Source organism: Filicampus tigris, chromosome 21, assembly GCF_054856515.1.
Source record: "Filicampus tigris isolate MCC_2025a chromosome 21, RoL_Ftig_1.0, whole genome shotgun sequence".
Classification (NCBI taxonomy): Eukaryota; Metazoa; Chordata; class Actinopteri; order Syngnathiformes; family Syngnathidae; genus Filicampus; species Filicampus tigris.
The window spans coordinates 11501313-11514471 of NC_141237.1; the positions used below are offsets into that span (position 1 = coordinate 11501313).

The 13159-nt window shown below is 40.3% G+C and overlaps 1 protein-coding gene across 4 annotated transcripts in view; it reads right to left on the reverse strand.

The window, feature by feature from the left end:
• Positions 1-13159, reverse strand: part of LOC147127617 (uncharacterized) — a 163589-nt gene that overhangs the window by 58449 nt on the left and 91981 nt on the right. For 2 of the 4 annotated variants that reach the window (XR_015084289.1, XR_015084288.1), the window contains exons 24-25: positions 9618-9720; positions 6593-6809 (exon numbers count right to left, since the gene is read on the reverse strand). Coding sequence is in view for 1 of the 4 variants with exons in the window: in XM_086020952.1 (XP_085877078.1) it covers positions 6708-6809; positions 9618-9720 (205 nt within the window). In the remaining 3 variants the exon portion in view is untranslated. Of the gene's footprint in view, positions 1-1497; positions 1597-5859; positions 6810-9617; positions 9721-13159 lie in introns of those variants that run through there. The other 2 variants (XR_015084290.1, XM_086020952.1) reach the window with 2 other exon arrangements.

A 13159-nucleotide genomic window follows, 5' to 3' on the forward strand; every position in this document is an offset into this window, starting at 1 on the left:
GTGTATTATGGGTGTAGAGCTTCAAGTTGTTTGTGGGTAGTTTTATTTTTTTTTGTCCAATCAGATTTCAGCTTTGATGTGTTGCCATGCAAATATTATTTGCCCAACGCCCTCCGAATCCCGATCGCTGGCATCAACCACACACTAACACGCAAACACAATGTTGAAATGTCTGTTTCTTTTTTAACCAATCAGAATTTAGATTCACCACTCCATGCCTACACAAATCCTCAATGACTTCAGCATTTCTCTGTCCCGTCATTGGTTCAGCTATGACTATCCCTCTGATTGGTTGTGCGTAGAGTGTGCACATAAGATTGATTTACAGGCGAGGACAATGTTGGAGATGATTAAAAATTATTTTTGAAGCACACTTTTCAAGAAAAAAATTGACTTTATTAGGCTAGGCCAACTAAAACTTTGGCTGGCTGGTTTGGTGCAGAGTTTTTTGTTTTGTTTTTTGTTTTTTACATTTTCAAAACAGGTACGTATAAGTGGAACAGTTAGCTTCCACAGAAGACACATCATTATTAACACCACTGGCGGCTGGTAAAATTTTTGCTTGGGGGTGCCATGTCAATGTGGTGGCCATACTTGATGGGGCAAGTTCCTGTCAGACAGGAAATGATATCGGCTTTAACGGTAACTCTATTGGTGGGGGAATTCAAGCAAGTATCGCACGGGGACCAACTACACGTCGCACTTTTAACTAGTCTATTGGTTATATTTTTACTGCAAGTAAACCGGAGATAAAATGATTTTACTCATCAATACCTGTATAATATTTATCCTGCTCACATTTTTATTCAAGTATTTTATCTTTATTATTTAATTTTTGTGCTTTTCAAGGCCCTAACGCCCTCTAGCCACTGCCTCAAATCACGTGGAGCAAAATCGCTCAGGATAAACATACAGAGACATCCACGAATCGGGTGTTTGCTGACTTTGATTGAAAGAGAGGAAAAATGCTCGAGTGAATGACCTCTGCCTGTACCTGTGCTGGTGGATCATCAATTTCCTGGCAGACAGATCACATTGGGTATGTGTAGGTGACCATACTTCATCCTTCCTCACCCTCATGGGGTCCCCCAAGGCAGCGTGCCGAGCCCCTTGCTGTATTCCCTCTCCACCCATGATTGCATCTCAGACTCTAACATCATAATCATGTTTGACACAGTTGTAGTATGTCTGATTTCTAACTTTTCAGTTTTCTTGTTTGCATACTGTTTGAATTAGAAAATACTTTTATACTTATTATTAAAGCCATATTCGCGTTTCTGTTGGATTCTACTGAGCTACTTGTCAACGTGTGTTTTCTTCGCAGCGGTCCACAGCACGAGCGTTCCGGGCATGTTGGCGTGTACGAGCTGTCAGGTGAGATAGGAGCATTTAAGCTGCGATGTGTCACACCTGATTATGGGTATGTGTTAGCGTCTTTCGCTCCTGTGCGCAGCATACGCGTGCATCGAGACAGGCGAGTCATCAGCGGAGGTTGGACGGCTGGTGACAGCGCCGCGACCTCCGATGACGCCCTCCATTTTGTCAAGCGACGGCTCGAGCAGATTACCTCGAGGCGCCATCTTCTTACTCTGTATGCTAATGAAAAAGGAGAGAGGGACGTAATGAGAAATGAGTGGCAGATAAAAGAAATGATGGGGGAAAAAAAAATAAGAGAGAAAGAAGGGACAAAGCAGGAAATAGAGAAAATGGACCATAATGGAACGCTATGTGTGTGATGGAGTCGTTGAAAGACTTAAAAAGGGGAAGAAAAAAATGGGAGGGCAAATGTGTCACTCGTGGAGAGAATAAAACAAATACAGTGAGTATGGAACTGACAATGAACAAAAGCAGACTGATGAAGGTCACTTGCTGCCATATTGGGCCTCCCTCGGATAGAATTTGAGGGTGAAAGGTAAATGAGGCAGCTGCAACATGATGAATATGATTGTGTGTCTGCGAGAGACAGACAGTAATGAATTCAGGGTGTAGGATTTGGAAAAAAAAAGGACATTGAGACTAGTTGAATTTCAAACGGGGACACCCTTGCATCTTTTCACTTCGCATGTGTTGTCCTTGTGTCCAGGTGCCCAGGCGTCTGCGTGTGTGTGACTTTGAGCGCAAGTAGCAGGTGGGAGACATTATTATAATCTATTATGCACAAAGTACCTGAGCTGTCCTGAAATGTCATTAGCTAAAAGGCAAATTTCATTATTCCTCTAATAAGGAGCGTGAAGACTCTTTTTGATGTCTCCTCCTCCCAACACCTCCTGCAGCCCTTTTTTTTTCTCCCTTATGCAGTCCTCATTATTTCCTCCGCTTGCACTCTTCCTGCATCTACATCCTGGTTCTCAGCGGCCTTCCCTTTCAAGGTTAAAGTAAATGGCCAAAGCCTGTGTTCATAAAGTGCGAGTCAATTCAGAAGATGACGGTGACTCACCTTCAGTATACATTGTGCTCCAACTTCCCCCTCCCTTCCAGTCATTTATGGGTGTTGGGAGTTGATGGCTAATCAGCTAGCATCAGGCCTAGCCCTCATTTCCCCTTCACACAGGCCCCATTAGGGAGCTGGCTTTCTGGAGCAGGCCGATAAGGACAATATGCTCCCCTTCCACATACACCCCAAATCTTCTACGAGCCTTTCCTTTGCTCGTTCAGCTCATTTCTCAGCTTTCCCTCGCTAAGCATCCAGGCTCTCATCCCCGTGCTAGACTCACCTTTCACTTTTATTTCTCATCATATTTATCCTAAAGTCATATTACAACCCCGGTACTGCCTTAACCTCCCTTCCTTTGTTAGGTTTGTGTCCTTCTGCATCTTTCCGTCACTCTGTTCTACGCTCCTTCCAAATCTAATTCCCCAATTCTACCAGTGGCAAAGCTGTATGGTTTTTTCTTTTCCCTCAAACGGCTCAAGGTCTTTCATTTTACGTACTGAGCCTAATCTTGGAAACAGTCCTTCCACTCTTCACAATTTGTTGCATTCACTCCGGAATGCAAACATTCAATCTCCGGGACAAGGGCAGAAAATCACCTGATATGTAACCCATCAAAGGAAAAACAAGTTTAACAATGACAAAATCATACGTCGGTAATTATAATGTGCCTTCATGTGCATTACTCTTATTTTTCTAGTGAGAGAACGTGAACGGATGTTGGCCCAATGGACCCTGAATAACCCTGGCAACTGCAAATGACCAATAAATTAACTGTTCTGATGCAACAGACTCGATAACATGGCAGAAATTTGAGTGTAGAAGCTTAAAATCTAAACACAATGGTCATATCGTAGAGAGTAGGAAAGAAACATACAGTATAGTCACTTTAGTTGCTGCACTACCATTAAGCTCTGTTTCTAGTTCTATGGTCATTATCACAATTCTGTCATCAGTGGTTCTCTTCTTTGGTGGTATCAGAAAAACATGCATACAAAATCTAAGCAAAAACAACATTACACTAGTGAGTACAGTTAGTATTACTAAAACATATTTGACCTGAAAACTGTGGTCGGCTCAGTGGCAAGCGAAGGGCAGATCCTGCCTGCGGCCGCACAGGTCCGGTCATGCCCTATAGACCTAGGTGCCCCACTAATTGGAATGCTTCTAGGTGATGGCAGCATTGAGACACAGTGGTTAGCACGTCTGCTTCGCAGTTCTGAAGTTTGGGGTTCAAATCTTGGCCTTCCTGGAGTTTGCATGTTCTCCGTATGTTGGAGTAGAGTTGCGCGTGGTACTTTGGTCCACATTTCAAAAAACAGGCATGCTCAATCGAACATTCCATAAGTGTGAATTTGAGTGGGAGTGTCTATGTGCACTGTGATTGGTTGGCGATCAATCAAGGTTGTACTGCACCTTTTAGCAAAGTCAGCGAGGATAGGCTACAGCTCACCCGCAACTCAAATGAGGACAAACAGTAGACAAATGAAGGATGGATGCTTTTAGGTAAACCGTGTGAGGAAGTGATTTGCTGTGAAAATTCAGCCCCTACTCTTACTCAGTATAGACAGAAAATACCGACTGGAGTGTTTTGCTTATTTAAGCACGAAGGACCACACGTACGGTGCTAAGAGTAGCACACACGCTCATTTGATGAAATTAGGTTAAGAAGGATCCTGTTCTGTGCTTGCGTCTTTGTGCGATAAGAGCGCACGGTGTGGAAATTAAGAGTGTGGGTGCAAAAAGTGTGCATTTCATGTGTTTGTGTGTGAGAGAGACAGAGAGAGGCTGACTAATCCCTCTGCAGAGCTGAAACGAGTTAAAAACACATCAAAGGGAAGCTTAACCTCTGTGAAACCTCACCGGGTTTTCAAGAACAACAAATGATCATTCTCCTCATTGTTTCCAGGGGGACTCTTTTCACCGCCGTGCCGCTGACACGCCCCTTGGTCCTGGGAGTTTTTTTTTTTTTTTTTTAAGCCAGTGGTTTTATTTTTAATGACATTGCCATTTCTGTGCTTGTTTGGTAGTGTGTGTGCAAAACTAGAACTGTGCTTGCACTTTAAAGAAGACTATGTTCTTTCTTTTCTTTAAGTGTGACATGGCAAATGAGGAAAAACCAAGCTAACAAGGACAAGGTTCTGCTTGAAATCATTAAAATGCTGGAAGTGATAACTGACTATACAAGTTGCACAGAACCAAGAGGATTCAAAAAAGTGGAAGACAGGTGTGTGCGTGTGTGTGTATGTAGGGAGGGGGCTAGTGAGATGAGGATGCCATTTGTGGTCTGGAGCTTGCTTTCACCTACACTACCTCATTATCACAGTATAATGGTGTTTTTTTTTTTTTTTTTCAATCAAAAGTTCAGGTTTGTGCATGTTTCCTTTGCTTTGTCGTGGCTTGGCTTGTCTGGACTAGCGGACACAGTAAACACATCGCACAAGAATGTATGCAAACAAAGGAGAGGTGAAGTGAAGTCAAATGTGCCATTAATCCGATTTACGAAGTCATTCTCAATAGTTTCATTATTAGTTGATGTTTTAGCAGGATTTACAATGAGATAAGTGCAAGATGGTTTTCAATTGCATCTGCTTGATTTTTTTTTTTTTTTTTTCCCCAGCTATCGCAACCCACGTCCAGGCATCGAAAAAGCAAAGAAGATATTTTTCTATTGACAGTTTGAAAGTGAATCTAAAACAAGCACTCAATGGCGCTTACAGCAGAATGCGCTCGCACAATGTCGTGATTACAGGGCACAAAGCCGCAGTGACCGCAGTAGATGCAGGACACATGGCGCTTGGCTGCAGTACCATCTGCAAGCGTGTTGCCAGTCCACATGTGCTACAGACCTCATTTCAAGTGCGGTAGACATTCATCAGTGCTAAAGTTAACCTCTCCCTTGGACCACTGGGCTCATTAAAGCCCAAGCAATAAATAATAAAGAACTATAATAATAAAATAAAATAATAATAAAGAACTCCTATGACAAGCAAAGTCATATCATTATGCAAATAGTCCAAATATGAATTAGTAATAACCATGCGTATAGCATTAGAACGGGGACTGTTGTCAATTTACACTTTAGTATACAGTAAGAACATGGACATTCTGCAAAGATGACATTCTCAGTTTGGCACCAGTTAGTTTGAACAGTTAACCATGATTGTGCAACATTTACATTTGAACTCAACGATGAACTTAAGGCGACAAAATGACCTCCTTAATTGGGTTTCTACTATTATTGACCAGAAATATTTAAAAGAAATATTTTATATAATCTGACCTCTTGAGAGCGGCAGGAGCTCAGACTGTTGTTTGCATTATAATTCTGACTATGAATATTTTTTTTTCCCAGAAAGGAAACAACAACTTTATTCTTGTAACATTATCGCACAATGTAATACTCCAAAACATAACGGAACATAAAGAGCAGAAATATGTTTTTTGTTAATCCTCAGAATTTAAATAATGTTTTTCTTTCCATGTGGACCACTCGTCATAAACATAAAACAAACGTGCAGACACAAATGAACTTTTTAACTGTGCTAGATTTTAAAAATATTTCAGAACAAGAAAGAACCCATTACATTATGGCGCATTCTGGTTGAAGGTGTAAATCTAGGAATATTATTTCTCTTCTTTTTTTTTTCATTGATAAATGTAATATATTTATTTTAATGACATAATGCAATTCAACCATAGCTAATTTTGATACAGATCCAAATTAGGATTTTTCATCCATTTTGACATGTTCATTGTATGTCAGGTAAATCAGGTTGGAGTTTTAATCTATAGTAAATGCATACTAAGGAATGTCCAAATTCAGGAAGTAGATGGTTCAAGGTAATCTTTTTAAGATTTAAGGGAATCCCACAATCCGCCGGTTCTGGAGAACCCTATATTCCTTCCTTCAGGCGACTAGCACCCCGGGACTTGACTTTGACCTGTAGGACATTAACCTCATACTGAGCATGCTCCCCGGTGAGAAGCTGGAGGTCAAAAAGTCATGACAGGTCAAAGTGTTCGGCGGGCTTTATTTGGTCGGCTCCCTCACCGGTCTGAGTTCTCCCGGGGAGCAGAGGGGAGGGGGCCTCGCCTGTACGGCTTCGTTCAAAGCCTGGGATTCACCTAGTCTAGCTAGCTTCACTCCACTGGGCTCACCTTGGGTTTTAGATGCCCCTTGTCGCTTGTTTCAGGTTGGGAGGAGGAGGAGGAGGAGGAGGATCAAGGTGGAAGGGATGAAGGACAGGAGATGGCGAGGAGAGGTGGGCGGGTACTAGGGAGCATGAAGGAGGTGGCGCTCCATTTGTGTGCATATGCCCCTCTCTTGCTCCGGCTGCCTACGTAAGTGCTTGTTCTCCTCGCTCAGAGCGTTTAACTGGAGAGGGGGAGAGAAGGGAAACAAAGAAAGACCTCAGCAAGGTCCATCACAATATTTTTGAAGGAACAACTTGTGGGATACTTCATCCGCACAATTAAATCCAATCAACCAAATTAAAAAATGGAATTCAAAGTCACGGTTAAAAATCAATCATCAGAAAATCAGCAACAGTATGGCGATGAACTTGCTGGCATCCCATTATGTGCTTAATTGCCGTTTCACACTTGCCTTCATGCATGTGGAAAAAAGAAATGGAAAATTGCACGGGTATGTGTGTGCGCTCACAGCGTTATATGGATGCTTACGGGAGTCACACTGTGATGTACCGGTAAATCTCAACATAAAACTAACCCATTTGAGCAATCATGAGAGGACAATTTAACACAAAACATCCTTGACAAAAAACAAAAAACAATAAATGCTTCTGTGTCACAATAGATTGTCAGATTGTCGAAATTGAAGGATTCAGAACATTCAACCATTCACGAGGGGGAGCGTGAGTTTAAAAAGTGCAAACATTTGGCATTTGTTGTAAGAGCAGGGTAATTACATTGCTCAAGTGGCAGTCTGAAAGTTGTAATATGGCAGATAAAAGGGAGAAAGCAATTTGAAATAATGTATTTTTAGCAGTGAGGGAAAGTAAAATAAGAAATTAAAGGAGAGGAGAGACAAAGAGACATGCCGGATAATGACAGCTGCGTACATCATCATGTGTGTCATAAATTCGGTCCCCGCGTGTGTTGTGTACAGAGATGGGGAAAGACGTTTCTGTGAGGTTCCACTAATATTACCCTAGCACGCATACACACACTAATCTGATGACTCCAAATAACTCGGGTTTTAGGCTTAACCCTTGAGGAGCCAATGACACGATGTGTCAAAACCAGCCAAAGGCGCTTAAGGAGTATTTAGTCGCTCTGACAGGAAAACATCCAATCAAATTTGGGGATGAAAAAAAAATGATGGTGACACTTATAATTAGCTGTGTATTTTAATTTTCCTCATCTTTGAATATTTCTAATTACAAGGGTTGCTGAGGTGGTGAAATGAAACAAAATCACAGCTCGTCTCCTCATCCCTCACAAAAAACGTGTGTGAACTCACGTGCTTGTGTTGGGATGAAAGGGTTTATGCGTGTGTGCGAAAGGAGTGCGTTTGCACTTTCATTCAAATATTTAAACGCAGATTAGAAAACATTGACAAAACATGGAAAACAGCCGCCAGCTGTCTAAAAGAAAAGTCGCTGTGAAATTGTTTTGCATGGCACTCATTTGTAGTGTGTGCTTTTGGAACATCTGTCAAAAGCAACGCTTTTTCCATCCTCGTATGACACTAAAAAAAAAAAATACATAATTTTCTTTAGCAGACACTTAAAGGGGACACATTATGGAAAACTGATTTTTAATAGTTGCTTCTCTGGAGTGGCTCCCTATCAGGTGTGAAATTACACAACCAAATAATTTTGGGGAGTTGTTTATGTCAGAAAATGTGTCCCTAAACAAGGCAAACAGATTTGGTCGGTCAAATTCAAATAACACTACTTTCACACTGAGTTTCTCTACTCATAAATTGGTAGCTACCGAGGGGAAAGAAAAGCAATTTTCTATTCATGCAACTGCGACCGGAAAAGCTATATATCCGGTGCAAGCTACTTGGAAAATGTAGTGAGCTAAGCTACATTTTACTGAACATTAAATGAAGCTTGTTGCTTGATGTTAGCTGTTGACTAGCTTAGCTGGCGATTGTTGCGTTATCTTCAGAAAATATCTGAATTTGTGTTGGAGGTCTTGGCGTTAGGTTGTGATAACCGGCACATAAACAGACTACATAATGTCGCAGGATGTTGTCGCTCGGATAGCTATCTACGAATATCTTGCTCACGGAATTTAGTTTTGCTCTTGGGTGACTACAGTTCAAATATACTTTATAAGGATGTGCTGGTATACTTCTCCAACATAAAACTATGATAGTCTTTTTTCAGGCATATTTGCAGCTCTGTTTCTATGCGAATCATTTGAGAAACAATTGCATCCATAAATGAAACTTTTTCAAAAGCTGCCCAAATCCTTCACATGGTAAATCATGTACCCTTGGAACATTTCAAACGTATGGATTCCATTTCCTGTTCTATAGCTCCTCCCTTGCGTGTACATATACCACCACATTTGCATGTTAGTGAAAATGCACATCAGAAATTCAACACATGCTTCAACAAGTCTTGCTGTCAGTCAGCGGGCCGGTCCACAAAACTACACCAAAGTCAGACGAGCGATTCCCCAGGCCCCGCAGTTCCTTTTAGGAGAACTGAGTGGGCTGACGAGTACGTTTGATTTGTCCTCCTTTGGTGATTTGTTGATTCTTGTGAAGTTCAACACACTGAAAAAAAAATGTCAGCTCTTTCCTGAGAATATTCCTATGTGTTAGCCCCCCGCCCTCTCCCTACATTGTTTTATCACAGCAGGCCATCTCTCTATGCTGTCATGGGGAGATCGGCACAGCAGTATTGATATACACCGCTATCTCACTTTCATCAAAGGGAAATCATTTACTGGTAGAAAGAGACGTCACAGCTTTTTCCCCGATTCCATTTGCTCTTATTTTCCTCCACCTCCTTGCACAGCTAACGCCACACCCTTACCTTTTATCATCGGAAAAGGAAATTGCTGTCTTTTTTTTTTTTTTTTTTTGAAAGTTGGACCTATGAAGTCTTTTTCTTTGTGAGCTCAACAGCAGGAGGGCTGCAGTGTTTTTGTGTATTCCAGGTAATGTTTGTGTATGCGTGGGTGTGTATGTGTGTGGACTCACCTGTTGATTTAGCAGACTGATGGCGTCCATGTTGCACTGTAGTTTGGTCTGCATGTCGGCCAGTCTGCCCAAATTCAAGGCCACACAAGTCTCCTTATCCAGGCTGAAATTGCATGTGATATTTGAACATACACAAATCTAAAGGAGGTTTACAAAATCATTAATAGCTATTTCATAAACATGTAATAAAACCCCAATAGCTTTATGTTACATATTATACTGCTTGTATAGTATGTATATTATGTATATGTACTTGTATATTATGTATGTTTAAACAATTATATATATATATATATATATATATATATATATATATATATATATAAATTTTTTTAAACATACATAGTATACATCATCATCATGTGAAAAACACTTATTTCCATTTTTTTCATTTTCTTATTTTACCATGAACCGTGTTTCAGAGTTACAGACGTCACAATGTGAAAATTTAAAAAAAAAAAAAAAAAATCCAAAATTGGAGATTATTTTTTTCACAGGACAGCAATGATATATATATATGTATATATTTGTGTATGTGACTGCGGTTTAAGAAAGGTCATTTGTGGCTGTTCATACATGATTGAAAGTCTTTACAACTCCATCATTAACCCATTTATAAAGTAGTATATAAGTACTTTATACATCTTTTATAACTCTAACCTTACTAAAGTTGTTCACACTTTATGCAATCAAGACAAACTTTTAACCCGCGTACATTTGCGGAGCACGTTCAATCAAACATCCTGCAAATCTGGGGCAAGAAAAAAAAAATGTCTGTGTATGATCGTCATTATAAGCACGTTCATAAGACCTTATTACCGAATCCAAAGATGGGTTAGCAAATGGTTTCCAGAAATCATTAAATCGCACTACAGCGTTACCGAGAGCAAAATGAGCGCAACCGCAGACATGCAGGGGAACATTAACAGTACAAGAAGCCATTTAAGATTTTAACTGTTTATTAAAAAACATTTTTTTGGGGGAGAGGACAAACAAATGTGAAATTCTGCTATTTTCAGAGCCAGGCCCCGACGAAGAAATGCCTATTAAATTAACGACAGTGGATAATGGTGCTCTGTACGGGCTGAAGCGCGCACTGCTCTCGCTTTTGCGTTCCTTCTTTCATGCCTCAGTGAACCTGTCCAGTTAGCACTGAGAGGGGGGAAAAAACCCTCTAAATACTTTATTGAAGACTTCTTAGGCCATTAAAGTACCACTGTACCTCCCCTATGTTAATGTACTGGTAAAGGAGCAAGATGGGAAATTCTGCGAGGCGAGGATGCTTCTTTTTGCTTCACTTGATAAGACGCACAAGCCCATCGAAATGCTAATAAAGGACATTGTTGTTTCATCAAGTTCACAAATATAAAATCAGTCAAACTTAACATTAGAATTAAAATAATACTTTAAAGGCTTTTTTCGAGATAACATTGTTGCATGTTTATTGGTTGATGGATTCATTCAACAATGTTCATTACAGTGGTTGCATTGATGCAGAATTGCAGTGCATCATACTGAAGGGTGTTTACTTCCTAAACGGGGACCGGCTATATTAGAAACATCTCAAAAACCAACATTTATAATAAACTCAGCATCTGCTCACTCTGAACTTGTTTCACTGCAAAAAAAAAAAAAAAGAAAATGAGCAAGTGAAAACATTTGTATGAGCTAAGTGTTATACTAAAGAAGGGGAAAGAAAACATTGCAACAACCACAGTCAGCAATGCATTCCTTGCTAATGTTTATATTCATATTTAGTAAATCTTAGCTTGTCTTTGCATATACAAACAGAAAATGGACCTCGTCGTCAGAAAAGAAATAAATAAAATCCCCCCCATTTGACAGAATATAATTTGAATCACTCCCCATTAAGCAACAAACTAATTTAGCCAGGCAAATGCAAATAGTTTTGAAAGACGAAACCAAATTTTCTGCAAATGACATTCATAAAACGGAAAATAATTGCAACTGACCCTTCCAGATCTTTTAATTTCACACCATAATTATTGCACACCCAACAGCCATAAGCGGAATTGCACACATTTACTTTGATCTGTTAAATTGCCTCTCCAAAATGCAGTACGTCTTTCCAACGGTTTCCATCTTAGCAGACTTTGCAGATGTGCAAACACAAAATAACCATATGATATAAAGGCCTTCCCAGATGCTAATGTGGAGCTGAGCAGATGATGAGACCTAGCCAGAGCAGAGACAACTGTGTGAGATTTATGTGAAGAAGTAGCCATGCTTGGCGAAACGCCTGTGTAAACATCTGCTGCTGCGTTTAAACGCAAACATGGATGTGTGTAATTAGCTGCTTAACCCAATCAGTGTGTCTGTAATTACAGTCATTAGTGTCAACGCCTAGCCGCCATATTCTCTAAACTAGGCAATAAACTCTCCAACGCACCCCCCCCCCACCTCCCCAATCTCCCTTGCATCTTTCTTATTTACTGCTTTCACACGGCTGTATATTTTATGCAAGGCTTGACTCTCCCTTATCTCCCGCTCTGTTCGTCTGCCACATCGCTTCTCTGTTTACACAAATCCTCTGCTGTGATCACAGAGTGCTCTTAATTGGAAGCACATCGTTAGCAGGGCGCGCGTGATGAGCGCTTCCCCCTGATGGGTTGTGTCACAGCCACTGAGCCAGTGATCCCAGCAGCAAATAATCAACAGCCTCGCCTTCCATCATCGCCTGCATATCAATTTGCAATGGTCCTTTTTATTTTTTGGGAGTTACTTTGAGGTGACATGAGAAAATGCTGGATTTGTTAAAGGATTTAATAATGTATCATTTTATTTAATTAAAAGTTACATAATTGATGTGGCTGAAAGCAGGAACTTTAGAGCTAAAAAAAAAAAAGAGAATTTAGATTAGTAGATTTGAAGACAAATACTGAATGAGTTCAAACAATAGAAAAAGTAGCAGTCAAGAATTTCAAAACATAGTAAGTGGGCAAATCAAAATTTTCACGTTTTCATCTTTAGGACAATTGACTATTTGTTTCGAAGGAAACTTTATTTTACACGACAAAAAAAATAAAAAATCTGTGTTGTTTCACTAACCCACTAAACTTTTGAACAAATTACTTTTGACCAAGGTTGGGTTAATTATTTTGACCAGCAGATTGGGTTGATGATTATATTTGGGCAGGCTGAAGATGGTCACTGTTTTGTGTTGTTGTGTATTGAAGTTGAAGTAAATTTAATGTAACATTCTTAGAAAACGGTGGTGGTGGCTGGTTGGTTTAGTGGGTAACACCTCTGATCTTGGACACAGGGTTGGGCTTTAAAACCTGGTCAGTGCGAACGGTAAGATCCAGTTGGGTCCCTCGGAAAGACCCTTTACACATTAGTCTGATTCACACATCTGGTCTCAAGCCTGGATAAAAATGGGTGGAGTGTGCCAGGAAGGGCATCCGGTGTCAAAACTTTGCCAAACATAACATGCGAGAGACTTGCTGCAAGGACAGGGTAAAATGGCTTCTTTTTATAAAATGTTGGAAAAACAATTAATCCAATTTTTAACCACAGCTATA